This window comes from Tachysurus vachellii, chromosome 21, assembly GCF_030014155.1.
Source record: "Tachysurus vachellii isolate PV-2020 chromosome 21, HZAU_Pvac_v1, whole genome shotgun sequence".
NCBI classification, from domain to species: Eukaryota; Metazoa; Chordata; class Actinopteri; order Siluriformes; family Bagridae; genus Tachysurus; species Tachysurus vachellii.
In genome coordinates, this window is record NC_083480.1 from 5408757 (window position 1) to 5427971 (window position 19215).

The 19215-nt window shown below is 36.4% G+C and overlaps 3 protein-coding genes across 3 annotated transcripts; 2 read left to right on the top strand and 1 right to left on the bottom strand.

Moving 5' to 3' along the window:
• Nucleotides 1-1239: 1239 nt before the first annotated feature.
• On the bottom strand, nt 1240-3587 carry bud31 (BUD31 homolog). The gene is made up of 4 exons (XM_060897437.1): nt 3361-3587; nt 2156-2278; nt 1890-2056; nt 1240-1435 (listed from the first exon to the last, which is right to left on the bottom strand). The coding sequence occupies exons 1-4, from the start codon at nt 3452-3454 to the stop codon at nt 1385-1387; spliced, it is 435 nt and encodes a 144-aa protein (XP_060753420.1). The 5' UTR covers nt 3455-3587; the 3' UTR covers nt 1240-1384.
• A 156-nt stretch (nt 3588-3743) lies between these two features.
• pdap1b (pdgfa associated protein 1b) lies at nt 3744-9434 on the top strand. Its single transcript, XM_060897436.1, has 6 exons — nt 3744-3977; nt 4310-4401; nt 5848-5946; nt 7664-7782; nt 7963-8114; nt 8247-9434. Exons 1-6 carry the CDS (start codon nt 3965-3967, stop codon nt 8309-8311), a joined length of 540 nt encoding a protein of 179 aa, XP_060753419.1. The 5' UTR covers nt 3744-3964; the 3' UTR covers nt 8312-9434.
• A 2855-nt stretch (nt 9435-12289) lies between these two features.
• shmt1 (serine hydroxymethyltransferase 1 (soluble)) lies at nt 12290-19215 on the top strand. The gene is made up of 12 exons (XM_060897588.1): nt 12290-12447; nt 13441-13533; nt 13624-13769; nt 13867-13982; nt 14060-14220; nt 14303-14384; nt 14995-15207; nt 15319-15435; nt 16734-16856; nt 17705-17821; nt 18045-18155; nt 18858-19215. The coding sequence occupies exons 2-12, from the start codon at nt 13444-13446 to the stop codon at nt 19028-19030; spliced, it is 1449 nt and encodes a 482-aa protein (XP_060753571.1). The 5' UTR covers nt 12290-12447; nt 13441-13443; the 3' UTR covers nt 19031-19215.

Consider the following 19215-nt stretch of genomic DNA (forward strand, 5'->3'; position numbering starts at 1 on the left):
GGGGAAAAATATACAGTAACTATAATTAAGTATAACTATAATTCAGTAACATGTAGAACCACCTTTAGTGACAATAGTAAAGGTTTTCTGTAGGAGTTTATCAGACTCTTGCATCATTTTGGCTCACTCTTTTTTTGTACCATTGCCTCAAGGCATTTGTTTTTGCACAGCTCTCTTACAATCCCACCACAGCATCTCAGTGGGGATGAGGCCTGGACATTGACTTGGCCATTTCAACACATTTTTTTTCTTTAACCAGACAGATGTGGATTTGCTGGTGTGCTTGGGATCATTGTTCTGTTTCATGACCATTTCATGAGATTTCTACCCAACTCAAGCTGCTACAAAAACAGACTTACATTTGTCTGAGGATATTAAGGATATAAAGCAAAATTCATCTTTCCTCAATGTTTCCCAGGTCCTGTTGCTGCAAAACAAGACCAAATCATCACTCCTTCCTCCATCTCCATGTTTGGAAATTGGTGAGAGGTGTTTGCTGTAATATGCTGCGTTTGGTTTCTTGCCAAACACGGTACTATTTATAATGACCAGTGCACAAAAGTACTCAAAGTTCAGTCTTTTTTTGATTATGTCCTGAACATGAACATTTATTGTTTTTACAGAGGCCTGTAGATCACATGAAAGGTTTTTATTTATATCTTTGGGCATTAAACAGACTTTTTAGAGATGTTCACTCTTGGGAAGATCAATAACTGTCTTGAAGTCTGTTTATTCACTTCTCATTGTAGAATGATCAATTTCAAATTGTTCGGATATGGATTTCTTATAATTTTTGCCTATTTTCATTTCTATACATTATTTGTATCCACTATCTTAGCATAATTAGCTAATTTTTATAGAGGAGTCTTAAATCCATTTCACTCCATGTTCTACTGTGTATGATTTAGTGTGTGACAAATAAAATTTTAATTTGATTCATAACCATTCCTAGATTGACGAGAAGCAACAACTGCTTCTTTGGGGTCATGGATTATGTCTGTGCTTTTAGGTCTGATGTTAACACACACACACATCAAACCACCAAACCCTTTATAGAGGTTGAGACTCTTCTTTATGATTAACTAATGTGCTTGTGGTCTGCATTAGTAACACATGATTGTTTAACGCTCTTAAAGACTGTGGAAGTAGTAAGGGTGTAAATTTGCTTAAAAATAAATACATATTGAACACACACAATTATATATAATTAAAAAAAAAACAGTGTCAATGAAAACCATATTAAAGATGGCATTAAGTTTAATGAAACCTGAATTTTCACACAATAAAGAAAGAAAATATCTGGAATGAAATAATATTCGCCAACAAAACATAAAAGCACACAGGTATAGATATAATGAGTCCCAACATCAGGTCTTTTACTGGATCATCCAGAACATCCTCTGCATCCACAGTGAGTGCACTCAATGATACGACCCTATGAGGAAGAGAGAGAGTGCAAACTGAATGGACACGGACAATCAATTCTGCCTTAATCGTAAATAATTAGAAGTTTGTGGAAATCTGACCATCACACTCATATATTCTATGTGAACTTCTCATTCCAGATTTAGTCTCATGGACAAGGAGGTCTGGGGTGCAGTCGGTGTTCCAAATTATCCCAAAGGTGTTCAGTGGGGTAGAGTCAGAGTCAGGGCTCAGTGCAGGACACTTGATTTCTTCTACTCCAACCTTAACGTCTTCATGGAGCTCACTTTGAGCACAGATTCATTGTCATGCTGGAACAGGTTTTGGTTCCAGAAAAGGAAAATTGTAAAGCTACAGCATACAATTGTGTGCCTCCAAATTTGCGGTAACAGGTTGGAGAAAAAACACATGGGTGTGATGGTCAGATGTACAAAAGAACTTTTGGCTATATTGCGTTATCTTACCACTTCCAGTTTGCCTTTAGGCACTCTGCATATGCAATTTGTTCCAAAGTTGGTGTCTCGTGTCTGAATGCAGCGAAGACAGCACAGATTTTCGTAACCCTGCTTCTTCCACTTTGCAATAAGATTCTTGTCAGCATAGCCTTCTCTTATACAGTAATCATAGAGCTCTGCAACCAAATAGAGACAAAACACCAACAGCTATTAATACCATACAGCTATACACACAAAAGCCAACTAGGCAGTGGAGACTGCACGGGAGAAATTACCTCTGCTGATTGCTTTTCTCTTGTAAAACAGGTCGAAAATGTAGCGGCTTCGCTGGTGATGCAGTCTGAATATTGGCCAAAGGGACTCGACTTTCCGTTTACCCTCATGAGGCTCGGTTTCAGCTGAGAATTACAAGCAGAAAGAGGATCAACACTTTTATCAAAAAATAAGCACCATAAAACCCAGCACGTAATTCCATGAATGTACTAGGTGCTTATACAAACTAGTCAAACAATAGGACATACTATACGATATACATGCTATACTATAATATATACATACTATACATAATATACTATATACATACTACACTATACAACACTATATACATACTATACAATACTATATACATACTATATACACATACTATACTGTATACATAGTATGTAAATACAATATACATACTATACAATACTATATACATACTATATACACATACTATACTGTATACATACTACATACAATACTATATACTATACTATACACTATGCGTATAGTATGTATATAGTATTGTATAGTATATATACACACTGTACTATACATACTATACTATATTCTATACATACTATATTCTATACATACAGCACTATTATATATTATATACTATACACTATGCGTATAGTATGTATATAGTATTGTATAGTATATATACACACTGTACTATACATACTATACTATATTCTATACATACTATATTCTATACATACAGAACTATTATATATTATATACACATACTATGCTATATACATACGATATACTATACAATACTATATACATATTATATACACATACTATTATATACTATATACATACTATACAATACTATATACACATACTATACTGTATACATACTACATACAATACTATATACTATACTATACACTATGCGTATAGTATGTATATAGTATTGTATAGTATATATACACACTGTACTATACATACTATACTATATTCTATACATACTATATTCTATACATACAGTACTATTATATATTATATACACATACTATTATATACTATATACACATACTATACAATACTATATACTTGTACGTACTTTGTTTTTGTCTACTTGTATTTACACACATGTATTTTTTATTTATTTGTTACTTTATTACAGTAAACTTCAGATTCAGGGACACTTGCCGACTAGTTACTCGGCGTAACAAAGCCATGTAACCGTGTAACCGTGTCTGTACTTTACCTTCTCTCATTTTCTGGTCTAATTCATCAAGAGTAGGCTCAATCAGCTCCCAACCGTCTGGTGGTGGCTTTCTGCTTCTTTTTACTTTAGGCATGACTTCAAATCAATAAACAAAACCACAAAAAGAAAGAACAATTATATCAGAATAAAAAAAATACTGCAGTTGTTTACGGACTGTTTCAGCACAGGATCGATTAGTCGCTTTTTGTCGACGTCACAGAAGAAGGTCCTACTTTACATTTTGCGACGTATAAAAAAAAGTTGTCCTTTTAAAACATTTTATAAAAACGTGTATTGGAAACGTTTACGAGCTGGCTTTAAAATTCTACACTTCTATGTTTGTTATAACAATTAATTTACCTTAATAAACGCGTTTTATAAATAACCGGTGCGTTGATTGTTGCCATATTGCATCAGGTTAGGTGTCCCGTGAGCGCCTGAGAGAAAATAAATTGAACGATTTTTAGAGTTACTGTGGTAACGAGAGGTTCTAGTTCTAGCCGTATTATCACTTTATTATCACGTGTCGTGTTGCCGAATTCTGCTGAATCACAGCACTAAATTAGACATCAGACCAAATCTATTTAATCATCTAAACGTCATCATGCCTAAAGGAGGTAAGACACAGCTCCTATACTGAGTGACACTAGTTTAACTCTAACATACAAGCAGATTCACACTTATACTGTCACTACAACCGCTAATGCTAATAACATAACACATAGTGACATATTAACACATAAATATCAGACGTGTCAGATGTTTATATGTCGCATGTTGTACGCCAGCTGCTGTAGGGAAAGTGCTGTGAAATCCTTTTGCTTGTATTTGTGCTAAGAGCCGAACTTTGAGCTTTGTTAGGTTTTATTAACGAAGATATAAATAGATGATGAAGGTGTAAAATTCATTGTAGGAGAGCGATATGTGTGTAAAATGTGTCTGTTTTCAGGGAAGAAGGGTGGACACAAGGGTCGTATGAGAACCTACACAAGTCCTGAAGAGATAGATGCTCAGATGAAGGCTGAGAAAGAAAGGAAAAAGGTGAAGTTTATGTCATCTATAATATATATATACATATATATATATTTTATATATATATATATATATATATATATATATATATATATATATATACTATATATATATATACTAGTACATACTATATATATCTATACTATTACATACTATACATACTAGATACATACTATAGTAAATACTATACTATATACATACTATATTCTATATTATATACATAATATATATATATATATATATATATATATATATATATATATATATATATATATATATACTATATTCTACACTTTATACATACTATACTATATTCTACACTATACCATACTATATACATACTATACATTATATATACATATAATATAGTACTATATATCTATACATACAATATATATACTCTACTATAATATGCATAATATACTATACTGAATACATAATATACTATATACATACTATACTGTAATATATACTATACTGTACTATATACTTTGAATTAACTTTGGAATTGTTTGGAATAATTACGATTAGTGGAATATAATACAATGTTTAAGATTCGAAGAATGGGAGTAAGACACTCATTGTCTACTTTATTAGGAACAATGGTACTGCTGATTTTCACACACATTTTCACTCTGATTAGGAACAATGGTACTTCTGATTTTCACACACAATGGTCTATAGATTTTACACAAAATGGTGCAATAATAAGAATAAAAAATATCTCAAGAGAGAGTTCTGCAAACACCATTGTTTTTTAGGAAGGCTAGAGACGAATGGACAAAACGGTTTATCAGAATCAGAATCAGGTTTGTTGATACATAAGGAATTTGGTTCCAGCTGTTTGCGACTCTACAAAGTACAGGCATAAATAACACTATACTATAAAGACAAGACAAAACAGACTTTACAAGATGATACAGACGATGAGATACAATATAGGCAGTGTGAGCATTAAATATGAATACAGAATATATGACCGATCAGTTATGTACATAAAGTGAGAGAGTGCATGGTAGTGTATATAACAGTATTGTGCAATATTATGCTTTTTGTACAATATACAGCAGCAGTAGTGTGTAATATATACAGATGATGTGATGACTGACAGTTCTGATAATGCAGTACTTATAGATATGAAGCAGGGAATATATTATGATGAGTTGTTAATCAGGGTGATTATGCTAAAAGGGAGTATATGGTAAATAACAAATAAATACTCTTTACATCCATGGTGGACAGAAAAGCTTCAGTGAACACACATCGTGCCAAACCTTGAGGCAGATGAGCAACAAGAGCAGAAAAACAGATCAGGTTTCATTCCTGTCATCCAAGAACAGGAATCTGAATCTACAGTGGCCACAGGCCACAGAAAATGGAGTGCTGAGGATCTTTTATTTTTCCTGGTACAGTCTGTTTGCTTTTAAGGATTAATGTGTATATATTTCTTTGCAGAATGAAGAGGAAGAAGAAGGAGCAGCAGTGAATGATAATCAGAAGGATGACAAATTTGCAGGATCAGGTTCAGAGGACAGTGATGACGAAGGCTCTGGAGTAAGCTTTGTCTGATCTTTTAATTACCAAATGCTCTTTTGAGCCACTGTTTTCATGTTATTTTTAAGGAAAAACATTTTGCTTGAAAACAATGAAATATACATCAATTTATTTCAAAAGGAGTTAACATATCAGCTTTTAATATGCAAATCCTACATCGATTTAAACATTTAAAAAAAGCAAATACCTAAACTTAAATAATGTCTGGTTAAGTAGGTAAGAAGCAAATGATATACTACACACTATGCAATTACACTATGCGCTTTGTACGATTTGAAGCTTGAACTGATGTCAAATGTGAAGTCGCTAGCTTTAGCTGAATACAGAATAAATCTCACAACGTGGGTAATTTAAAAGACCTTCGTAAGACGTCTTGTGCACTCGAGTGTTGTTGACCATCTTGAAAACTTTTTTTTTTGCCCTGACACTCATCCTCTATGCAAGTAAAGCTGTGAGCGTTTAGTGCATGAAATGTCCAACATTACTAACATGTACTTCTTCATGTTGGAATTTTCAACGTGAAAAAACAACTCGCACTATTTACAATACACAGAGGCATAGAATGGTGCATAAGTGTGATATGTGGGACACACCTCTAATCTTAATCAGAAATATGTAACTAGGTTTCTGTTTACTGTTTCAGAAATTCTGAGCACAGTAAATTCAAATAGAAACAAAAACACATTACAAGCACCGGAGTGATGAAAATGGGTAGAAAAATAAAGGTGCATCTTAAATAACATACTGGCACACTATTCTACACCATTTGACATTAACGTAACGATGCGTGACACATGTGAATTGATGAATGCTTGGCTGAATGCGTATTGTGATATCGTCACATGATGGCTGGCATTTGTGGAAAATGTAGAAAATGTTTTTTCAAATATTGCGGCGTTTTCTTGACTTGATGAGTCCCATTTGAGAGGATGTTTTCTTTCTAAAGTTCGTACACTAGACGGTAGGGTACATAGTGTAGGTGCATAGTTCTTCATATGGGACACAACCTGAGTGGGTAACAGGGAAAACAAAGGCTATGGGGCTGTGTGTCATGACACTTGAAGAGTGGATGCAAGTGCAGATCGCTTTAGTCGTGGCGTTCAAAAAATTTAAGCAGTTCAAAATAATAGAAACAGTTATCAAAAACAGGCACAGCAAAAAAAAAAAAAAATTAGGCAAAAAACAGATCAGAACAGGCACAGGTCGGTCAGAGTAATGACTGGTTCCAGACAGGGAAGACACAAACAAGGTCTAAAGCAGAAAATTCAACAGCAGAATAATTGGCTTGTTAAGGTATACTTCACAAACAATAAAGTGAAGCATAAGAGCTTTTAAACAGTGCTAACAGACCATACTAATTAAACACATGTGAACATCATCAGAAAGATGGTGACTGGGAATGAGGGTGTGCAGGTGGTTGCTGCGAGTGTGAGTACAGGGCGGCCATGTTTGTAGCGAGTTGGTGACGTGTGATGTGACACTATGTCTATAGGTAAAGGGGAAGTTATCAGGTTGTAACGTGTCATTCCCAATATTTCTGTTCTTTTTGAACGAAGACTATAAGGTTACACCTATAGATTAGATTTCATTCAGGATTTCTCTACAACGTTTCCACTCTGCCAGATACGTTATCTTAGATGTTTGATATTTGCATGGCAGGTCAGAGCAGAAAATGTTTTTTTAATATTCAATAATGTTGAATTTTCTTTCATCACAGAAAAGAAAAGGTGTGGAGGGATTAATCGAGATTGAAAACCCAAATCGGGTTGCTCAGAAAGCCAAGAAAGTAACAGAGATAGAACTTGAGGGAACCAAACAGCTTTCTAGAAGAGAGAGGTAAGAGCCACCAAAGTCAGTATAAATATTAAAATTCCGATAATATTAGCTTCCGAGAAGCACCGAGTCTTTATCTACTGTTGACATAAATCTGGTTTGTAAATAAGAATTGAAAGATTTCTGTCAGAATTTGGAACAAGTCATGGTTTCATGTGAAACTCTGCCTGATCATCATTTCAGAGAGGAGATCGAAAAGCAAAAGGCCAAAGAAAGATACATGAAGATGCATTTAGCAGGGAAGACGGATCAAGCCAAAGCAGACTTGGCTCGGCTTGCGATAATTCGAAAGCAACGGGAAGATGCTGCAAAGAAAAAAGAAGAGGAAAGGAAAGGTACATTTATTTTCACTGGAACACAATTAAATGGCTTATTGTATAATGCTTCCTGCTTATCATATGATTATTGTATGTTATAAGCATTATTGGTATAATCGCTGTTTCTTTTTGTGTGGTGTTTTATTGTAGAGAAAGAAGCGGCACAGGCAGCAGTGGCGGCGGCAAAAAGACTTCATACACTATCCCTGAAATGATAGTCAGAAATGTTTTATTAAAGAACTGCAGTGTACAAATATATATAGTCTATTTTCAAAGACAGGCTTGATTGTAATTGAGTATTATGCTTTTTAATGAGTTACAGTGCAACATTTCATTGAATAAGGGATATTTATGCATTCTCAGTGCTAACCTTGAAAGTCTATAATTGATGCTCATGTGTAGGGTGTTTCCTGCAGTGTAGCTACATGACAAAGCATAGATAGTTATTTAATGATAATAACTAATATTTATTTCACACGAGTCCTTAAAAGTAAACTGAATGCAATCAAACAAATGAGCCAAAAATATTATACTTCATTTAATTATTGAGAAAAATGATCCAGCTTTACATATCTGTAACTTGCAAAACTATGTGAACTTTTGATTTCAGTATCTGTCGTGAGCCCTTGTGCAGTAATAACAGTAAGTAAAGTGTCTGGTGGCTTTTGATCAGTCCTGCACAAAGTCTTGAGAGGAAATTTATCTCATTCCTCTGTACAGAACAGCTTCAACACTGGGATTTTGATGGGTGACCTCACATGAACTGCTTGCTTCAGGTCCTTCCACAATTTTTCTTTTGGATTAAGCTCAGGACTTTGACTTGGACGTTCCAAAACATTATCTTTGTTCCTTATTAATCATTCTTTGGTAGACAGACTTGAGTTCTTGTGCTCGTTGTCTTTGTGTATGACCCTTTGTTTCTTGAGGTGCAGTTCATGGACCGATGTCTTGCCATTTTCCTTTAGAATTCACTGGTGTAATTCTGAATACAGTGTTCCATCAATGATGGCAAACTGTCCTGGCCCAGATGCAGAAATACAGGCCAAAAGCATGATACTACCACCACCGTGTTTCACAGAAGGTATACGGTTCTTATGACGGAATTTAGTGTTTTGCATTTTAAAAAAATAAGCCTTCTCATTTCAAACCAAAAAGTTTTATTTTGCCCTCATTCCTCCAAAAAATTATTTTTCCAGCAGTCCTCTGGCTTGTACACGTCATGGGTAGCAATGTTCTTTTTGGAGAGTAGTGGCTTTCTTGGGAGGTTCACATACTTTTGCCTCTCACAGATATATAATATTAGAACAGTTTCCTGAATAAAAAAATGACCAAGTATGATATTTGTGTCTACTTTGTTTGACTGCGTTTACTTTTGTTTGCTTTTGGGACTTGTGTGAAAGTCTGATGATGTTTTGGGTCATTTTCATGCAGAAAGGTTCACAAATTTTTCAAGTGCCACTGTATAAACATTACAAAAAAAGAATTTACTTGTATTAACAAAGGTTAATCAGTGAACCATAACAATTCCTACATCTTCTCAGAGATAATCTCTATTCTGGCCTCTCTTGTTGGACTCTCCATTCTTATTTTTATTCATTAATGCATAGTTTTCTGCTAACCTCAGCCACAATAATCATAAGATCAGTACATTTTCACCAGGTTATATGGTTGGTTAACATATTACGGAGAATGTACTAATAAACCGACATTAAGTTCATTAAAAAAAATAAAAAAACTTCGTACCATTTTACATTTTTGTACAGGAATTTTAGGAAATAAAGTGAAATGGAAGATGGTTTGTGGATCATTTTAATTTCTTTAAATACAATTTCTTATACATGCAGTGTCTAGGTAAATGAAACACAGAAACATACACATTACAGAGTAAAATATAAGTATAAAGCTGAAATATATCAGAGAAGGAAGAGAAAGTTTATTCATTTTTCGTCCATGTCGTCCAGCCGGAACTATATGTAAGGCCCAGCAGAGGATTTACTTTCTACATCAATTAAGGACGTACGGTCTTCCACAGGAGCTGTTGATGCTGTTCTACACTGCAGTCATTGAATCTGTCCTGTGCACATCCATCACCATCTGGTTTGGTGTAGCAACTAAATAGGACAGGAACAGACTGCAACACAGTAAAAACAGCAGAAAAAATAATTGGTTCCCCCCTGCCCACTCTCAAGTCCGGGCAGGAAAAATCACTACTGACCCTTCGCACCCTGGACAAAACCTCTTTCAGCTTCTCCCTTCTGGCAGGCGATACAGAGCTTTGTTTACCAAAACTGCCAGACACAGGAACAGGTTCTTTCCCCAGGCCCCTTATCACCCTGATCAACAACTCACTATAATTATATTCCCTGCTTCATATCTACAAGTACTGCATTATCAAAACTGTGTCATCACATCATCAGTAAATGTTACACACACTACTGCTGTATATTGTACAAAAGCAAAATATTACACAATATTGTTATTTGCACTACCATGCACTTCTCACACTTTATGTACATAACTGATTACTCATTCTTTATTCATATTTAATACTCATACTGTCTATTGTATCACATCTGCATTGTCTTGTCTTGTATAGTCTGTTTTGTCTTGTATAGTCTGTGTTGTCTTGTAGTCTATTGTCTTGTATAGTCTGTATTGTTTTGTATAGTCTGTTTTGTCTTGTATTCTGTATTGTCTTGTATAGTCTGTATTGTTTTGTATAGTCTGTTTTGTCTTGTATTCTGTATTGTCTTGTATAGTCTGTTTTGTCTTGTATTCTGTATTGTCTTGTATAGTCTGTATTGTCTTGTATTCTGTATTGTCTTGTATTGTCTTGTCTTGTATAGTATAGTGTTATTTATGTCTACTACTTTTGAGAGTCACAAACAGCTGGAACAGAAGAAGTCCTTGTGTGTGTCAACATCAACACACTTGGCCAATAAACCTGATTCTGAATCTGATTCTGAAGTAGCACAATGTTGTGCGAGCCACACAAAGATTAATATTACCGGATTGCTGGACGCTTTATGAAGAATCTTATATGTGGAAAACGTTATGGGAAAGTTAGTGTTAACTTTTAAGGTGTTATACACTAGGGCTGGGCGATATGGCTGAAAACTGTATCACAATTCAGTGTTTCATATCGGTCGATATCGATAATTATTGATATTTTTTATGACCCATTTAAAATAAGGACCAGGAGAAAAATATATTACATTTAAACATTTTTATTTTAAACTTAACCTTCCTCTGATCATAATCCCCTCAGTTATTAAGACAGAAATGTCAACAATAACCAGGAAAACTCAAATAATTATAATGTAAACATAAGTCTAAAGTCACAATGAACACTTAACAATTATCTCTTAACATTTAAGGTGCAAAGGTTTAAATGCTTAATAAAGTGTAATAAAATAGTGCAAAGTGTTAAATATAAACATAGAAACCTGAGAATTTAGTGCAAGTTTAGTGCTAGGAAGTTCACTAGCTGTTCACCTTCTGGTGAATAAAGTGTTTTAAAATATGTGCAGTGTTTTGTAAACATAAATAAAACTGAGGTAGACTGAGATACATCTGTAACATCTTTTCCTCTTTTATTTACAATTTCCTCGCTCGTCGCTGCTCATTTTCTGTTCATCAGTCGCCGGTTACTGAAGAGGAATCCAGCAGACCAGCACAAGACAACGATATGGCGCAACCAGACGTGATACTGTTACATGATTGGCTGTTAGCGTGTCACTCCCTACGTTGCTAGGTTACCAGAGAGCGAGTGCCTTCGTCAATGCATCCAAACTTGCTTCGCAACCATTTGATTTCTTCCGACGAAGAATAAAAAATATCGAACGTTTTATCGAACATTTTTATTGATATTATAAAAAAAGCCCTATTATACACACTAAAAGAGGTCTTTTAATGTTATCCGGTCGGATTAAATCTCTTCGTGGTCCGTTCGCAATTGCGTCCGTTGTTGTGCTGCCTGTATATAGTTCCGGCTCGAGAAACTGGAGGGAAATTTAACTCTTCATTCTTCAGTGCAAGTTGCAGCTAATTTCAAGTGTTTGAACTCTTCTTGTAGGTTTAGAGAACAGTTATTGATGTTTTGTTATTTTTTTCATAGCGCATTTGACCCTGAATTGTCTGTTTAGTTAAGAAGTTGGATTAATCCTAGATGTAATGATTGACAGGTTCGCACGTGGCGGATAGACACGCCCATCAGTCGATGTGCACGCGCACTGTCAATAAATTTGCCTCTTTTTTTTCCTCTCCAAACTTTCCTGGACTTTGAATCCCGTCTTCATTGCCTCAGAATCACGTATAATCCCTGCATCTACTTTTCCTCCGAGTGGTAAAGGTAAGACAGTTCATTCGTTGATGTTATACTACTTAAGAAAACGTTTAATTTCGATATAATATTCGATATAAAGTTAGCACAATGTTCGCAAAGTTAGCCTGCTGCTAACTGAGATTCCTGGTGCACACATTAAGTCTGATGCAGCTGAACCGAGTAACGAGGCCATGTCTGGTCTCATGTTCACGCCACGTCTGATCTCACGACCACGCCACGTCTGGTCTCATGTTCACGCCACGTCTGGTCTCATGTTCACGCCACGTCTGGTCTCACGTTCACGCCACGTCTGGTCTCACGTTCACGCCACGTCTGATCTCACGTCCACGTCACGTCTGATCTCACGTCCACGTCATGTCTGATCTCACGACCACGCCATGTCTGATCTCACGACCACGCCATGTCTGATCTCACGACCACGCCATGTCTGATCTCACGACCACGCCATGTCTGATCTCACGACCACGCCATGTCTGATCTCACGACCACGCCATGTCTGATCTCACGACCACGCCATGTCTGATCTCACGACCACGCCATGTCTGATCTCACGACCACGCCATGTCTGATCTCACGACCACGCCATGTCTGATCTCACGACCACGCCATGTCTGATCTCACGACCACGCCATGTCTGATCTCACGACCACGCCATGTCTGATCTCACGACCACGTCATGTCTGACTTGTTTTTGAACGTTTTCTTGCCAAACAGTCTGAACTTTCAGGAATCACTGAAGTGTCTAACATGAGGAACATTGAACATGAGGAATCTCCATGCTAATAATAAATGAAACTGAACCCAACAAACTATTAAAAACTAGAAGATAATCTGTGTAACGTCTGAAACACAGTTGTCTTGAGCTTCTTTGCATGCTGTAGCTTTGCAGTTCCTCTTCACTGGAGCTAAATTAGTCAGGATAGAGACCCTGAAAACATCCATAAGCCTTTGTGAACCCATTATGTTTTATGAGTTTAACTTTTATGTATTTATTTAAAGAAAATGGCACAGAATGGTGGTTCTGTTGACAAGGATACGTGGGAGTCTCACAACAGGATGCTGCAGGAACCGCTCAGCACCAACGACCCTGAGGTTTGTTTCTGTGTAAACGTACTGTTTTAAATCGTTGCATGAAGGATAAGCGTTAAACAAATTTTTGTTTCGCTTCAAACACGTCGATAGGTATTTGAGATCATAAAGAAGGAGAAGAAGAGACAGACGAACGGTTTAGAGCTCATTGCATCCGAGAACTTCACAAGTCGCGCTGTTTTGGAGGCTCTGGGCTCGTGTATGAACAACAAATATTCAGAAGGATATCCTGGCCAGAGGTAAATCTGCTATATTGTATGTTTTATATATTGTATATACTGTATATAATGTATGCTGTAATACTAAACTCCAGCACTGGGCAAAAATTCACATTAGATACTACGGTGGCACGGAACATGTGGACGAACTGGAGCGTCTCTGTCAGCAAAGAGCGTTGAAGGTTTATGGTCTTGACCCAGAGAAATGGGGCGTAAATGTGCAGCCTTATTCTGGTAAGTCTGAATACTTGATGTTGTGATCTGTTAGTCTGCTGAGTATCAAAGGTTACTCATGGACATGTTGTGTTCAGGGTCACCGGCCAACTTTGCTGTGTACACAGCAGTAGTGGAGCCTCATGGCAGGATCATGGGTCTGGATCTCCCTGATGGTGGCCATTTGACCCATGGGTTTATGACGGACAAGAAAAAAATTTCCGCCACCTCCATTTTCTTTGAATCTATGCCATACAAGGTATCTGTTCATTTCTAAGGCATAATATTGTCTTAAAGTATTAATAATCATTATCAGTCGAGTATTTACGTGTTATTTTTAGGTTAACCAAGAGACTGGTTACATAGATTACGACCGACTGGAGGAAAATGCTCGTCTGTTCCACCCAAAACTGATCATTGCAGGTTTGTGATGTCTCAGCAACATTAAAAACAGGATGATTTATGAAAGACAATACCTGCAAAAAGAAGTAAGAAAGACGACAACTACGAGAGAAGGAAGTCCTTTCGGTTGACAAGCTTTCAAAAATTCAATTGGATGTAATTTCAATTCGATGGAGCACTGATACAATATATTTCTGATTTAGAAATATTCCTGAATGTGTGATTTAGAATTTACGCATGTGCATGCATGTGCGTGTGTGAGCCCTTTATTATCTATAGTATATGTAGATTAGTACCATTGTGTTGTAATCATATTTCTTGTATCTGGCTCACAGCAACATTTCCTTAATTACTCATTGGCCATCGCTTGCCTGTAAACTATGGTTTCAGCTCCTGCTTGCTGCTAAGAAATCTGTGTAGTTTCTAAACAGCTTTTATGTTTAAAGGTTTATTACACCTCATGTAATATAAGCAGTGTTTTATGATGAACAGTGTGTTGTTATGCCAAAAGTTGCATGAATTGTCTAGATTCACATTATTTAGATGTGTACTTCAGAGCTTTGTGTGAAACAAAAACTACATGAGTCACACCGTTACTTCACTGAGCTTATTCTATGCTTTATTCTCCTAGGTACCAGTTGCTACTCGCGTAACCTGGATTACATTCGGCTGCGTAAGATCGCCGATGAGAACGGAGCTTACCTGCTAGCTGACATGGCACACATAAGTGGACTGGTTGCAGCCGGAGTGATTCCCTCCCCGTTTGATCACTGTGATATTGTTTCTACGACTACCCATAAGACCCTGAGGGGCTGCAGAGCAGGAGTCATCTTTTACAGGAAAGGTTGGTTCTTTAGGAACGTGAAAATAGTTCATATATGGCAGTAAATTTTGTGTGCAGTGTGTATGTAAGAGCGTGATCTCGATCTCAGTGTGTGAACGTGTTCGTTATTAGGTGTGCGCAGTGTGGATGCAAAAACAGGGAAGGAAACACTTTACAACCTGGAGAGTTTGATCAATCAGGCTGTGTTTCCTGGGCTGCAGGGTGGACCTCATAACCACGCCATTGCAGGTAACTAAGATAGTATCTCTTATACTTATGTCACGTTTTTTGTTGCATTTTTAGTATAGAACCATTTCTAAAGGTGCAGTGTAGTCCAGCAGGGTCGTGTAGTCCAGCACGGTCGTGTAGTCCAGCAGGGTCTAGTCTCATTCACAAAGGCCCGGTGTAGGTGCAAGTTTTCATTATAATAATCACTAAAACAAATTTTTAAAAAATCATCACCGTTTCAGAAACACATTGCCAGTCCTTTATCTGTTCTACAGTTTTATATGATAACTACATAATTATATTTTAATGTATAACCATCAGGTGGGATAATGTGTATTATTGTAAAGAATGTTTAATTCAACAATAAGTTTAAATGCTTTGGTTCAGTAATCATTCAATTTATTTTTAAAATTGACATGTTTAACTAAAAAAATCACAATTTCACAGGTTTCATGTCACATGTACTGCTTTTGCCTAAAATATTGCCTGATTTACTTTATTACGTAAGTAACTTTAATCCTGTATATATTTTAAAGTTATAGAGATGAAATATGTTTCAAAATGAAAACTGGCTTTTCTTAAAACCTGGTTAAATCAAAATGGGATGGGATGGGGGGGGGGGAGTATTTAACGATTGAATTTCTATTCCACTAAAAGACAAAAACCTCTTCATTAAGCAGTTCTATATATAATAGATTAATTCAAGCCAATCATATGATATCGAAATGATAAATATAGACCTTTTTTTTACCTTTTGTGTATTTATTTATTTATTTATTTATTTATTTATTTATTTTAAATAAAATAAAGTAGCCTTTTTAATAGCCGTGTTTGGCAAACTGTCTGAACTCCTTATCTCACAAATGCCAGATTTTTTTATTTATTGCCAGAATACATGCACAGCCACATCAAACTGGTTTTTCTCAGACAAAAACAAACAAATCAAACCAAATCACCAAGGAGTTAAAATCAGGGGTGAGCAGATAGGGGTGGATTCTTCTCCACACTGTAAATAAGGGAGACTTTTAGATACTTACAGCTCAGTTTACAGCTTGCTCTCCTGTGTAATACTCTAGCTGTTCACATGTACTGTACGTTACTGTGTCAGACGAAAGAACATGCAGGTTCACATTCAGCTCTTTGAGGAACATGAAGCGTAAACTGAGGAGGGAAAAACACTCGTCAGTTGTTGCAGAAATAATTGATTTTTTTTTTTTACATTTGTTTTTATAGATTGTAGTAAAAGTGACTTGCACTTTTTGTTTCACATTTAATTTTTCATGATTTATTTCTATTCTTTTCTGGGATTTGATGTATAGGAGTGGCTGTAGCGCTGAAGCAGGCCATGACTCCTGAGTTCAAGGTCTACCAGTTACAAGTGCTGGCAAACTGCAAGGCTTTGGCAGCGGCTATGATGGAAAAGGGCTACAAAATTGTCACCGGTAAGCTTGATGTTTATCGTTTACCTGCAATAACAGACTACAGTCTTCTATTTACAGAGATGAGACAGACATTGCAGAAGAGCTGATTAAATATTAAATTCCACTGCACACGGTATTGTGCCACAATGAATTTTTTACAACTTGACCAGTTATGTAAAAGTGTGTGTGTGTATGATGGGGGGGGGTTGGGTTTTTAAATGCTTGGCATAATGTACAGACTAAAAAATTTATTTTTTATATATATATATATATATATATATATATATATATATATATATATATATATATATATATATAAAATATATTTTTGTGTTTAACTCGATCACTTGGACAACTTGGCAGCTTGGCTAAAATATTAGATTCTGGAGCTGAGACCGTACGTCACTGACAGTAAGCTACTGAGGATGAAGGGTGTTGATGCCTACAGCAGGGCTGAAAGCGACCCAGGAGTTAAACTGCCGACTCGTTTAGCTCTAAACTTGTTTTTGGACGCTACCAAGTTGAATGGAGCTCAAAAGATTTTATACAAAATGATTATGATCCAGAAAAAAAAAAAAACACAAAGTACTTTCCTTCTGTATGACTACATACAGGCCTCAAATAACAGCTCTTACTGGAGTGTAAAAAGTTTCACAAAAGCCTGTATAATATGTACATAAATCAGGCTTTGTCCTTGTTTCACTTCACACATTAAGTGAACCAAAGATTTGCCTGTTGTCCTATGAAACTTTTCTCAGTGAATTTGTAATAAAATTGAAGTCTTCCTGCAGACAGACGAACTATATGTCGCCAGTTTTTAACGGTGTTATTTATCTGGTCTTCTCACTGTTTTCTGCATCTGTTTTCAGGTGGTTCTGACACTCATCTTATCTTGGTTGACCTTCGTCCAAACGGAACTGATGGCGGAAGAGCAGAGAAGGTGCTGGAGGCCTGCGCTATTGCATGTAACAAGAATACCTGCCCAGGTGACCTCAGCTTTTATACATCTTTACTTGTTATTGAACATCGCTGTGAATATTGTCATTGTTTTATTGAACGTATAAATTGTTTATTACATTATTACTACACAGAAGTTGATGTTTAGGAACAAACACATACATGCATGTACACACTATAGAAAGCAGATTAAGAAACCAAACCGTATTTATTTGAATTTATTGTGTATTTATTTTTGTTTGTCTATGGTAGGTGATAAGAGCGCCTTGCGCCCAAGCGGTGTCCGTTTAGGTTCTCCTGCTCTCACGTCACGAGGGCTAGTGGAAGAGGATTTCCGCTTGGTTGCGGAATATATCCACAGATGTAAGTTAATTATATTTTAAAGATGCCCTGCCACACGTATTTCATTACTTTTGTGGTAATGTCTGAAGTTTACCATGGACTCTGTAACATTTTTTTGTGGAAAAAATGCCTTGGTTACCTTGTTTCAAGCCATTCTAGTTTGGTATAGAAAGCCTGCAGGAAGACTCAGCTCAATTTTCGCCAGTTCTCATGAATATTTAAATGAGCTATGCTGCTTGGCTCCGATTGGCTAACTGCTAGGATATGAGAGCATGACTATTCATTCACCCAGCGCAATAAGTAGCCTAGGCTAGAGGAAGTTTGTTTACAATCACCTTGAATTGCGGCAGAATGGCTTCTTCACAAGCCTGTTGACGTTCAGCCATCCTTGCTGTATAGGAAACTCACTGAGCTACACGAATTCTGGGGGCGCGGTCTCAAGTGGGAGAGCTCATGAATAGTAATGAGCTCAGTCATTACTACGTCACACTGAGCAGCTTTTCTAACTGACCTGATTTCTCCCCTTATTTCTTTTAAGTGGCTAGAACTGACCGGGGAGGTAGGAGTTCGTTTTCACATTCACGACACAACACAAACACATATGGACCTAACACATATCAAAAAATACAAGTAAAAACGGTTTTGTGTGGAAGGGCACCTTTAAATGTTACATATTGTCATTTTAATTGGATCAAATCATTGTAATTTGTCTCTTGGTTTTAGGCATTCAGTTAACTGTTGAGATCCAGACAAGCATGAACCCCAAAGCCACTTTGAAGGAGTTCAAGGACAAATTGGCTCAGGATGAAAACTACCAAAAGAGAATAAAGGAAATCCGGGATGAAGTCGAGGCTTTCGCTGAAAAATTCCCCATGCCTGGATTGCCTGTGCTATAAGTCTCTAATCCTCATATTCTGTTCTTGTCCTTGTGCTTTACCTGCGATATCCAATCAAGTCGACCACACATCGTATATTACGAATAGATCTGCTCAAGCATTCGACCAAAATGAACACGCTGAATTGTATATGACTGGGAAAATAAAGCAAATCAGTGGAAAATAAAAGTAAATTGAATAGAAAA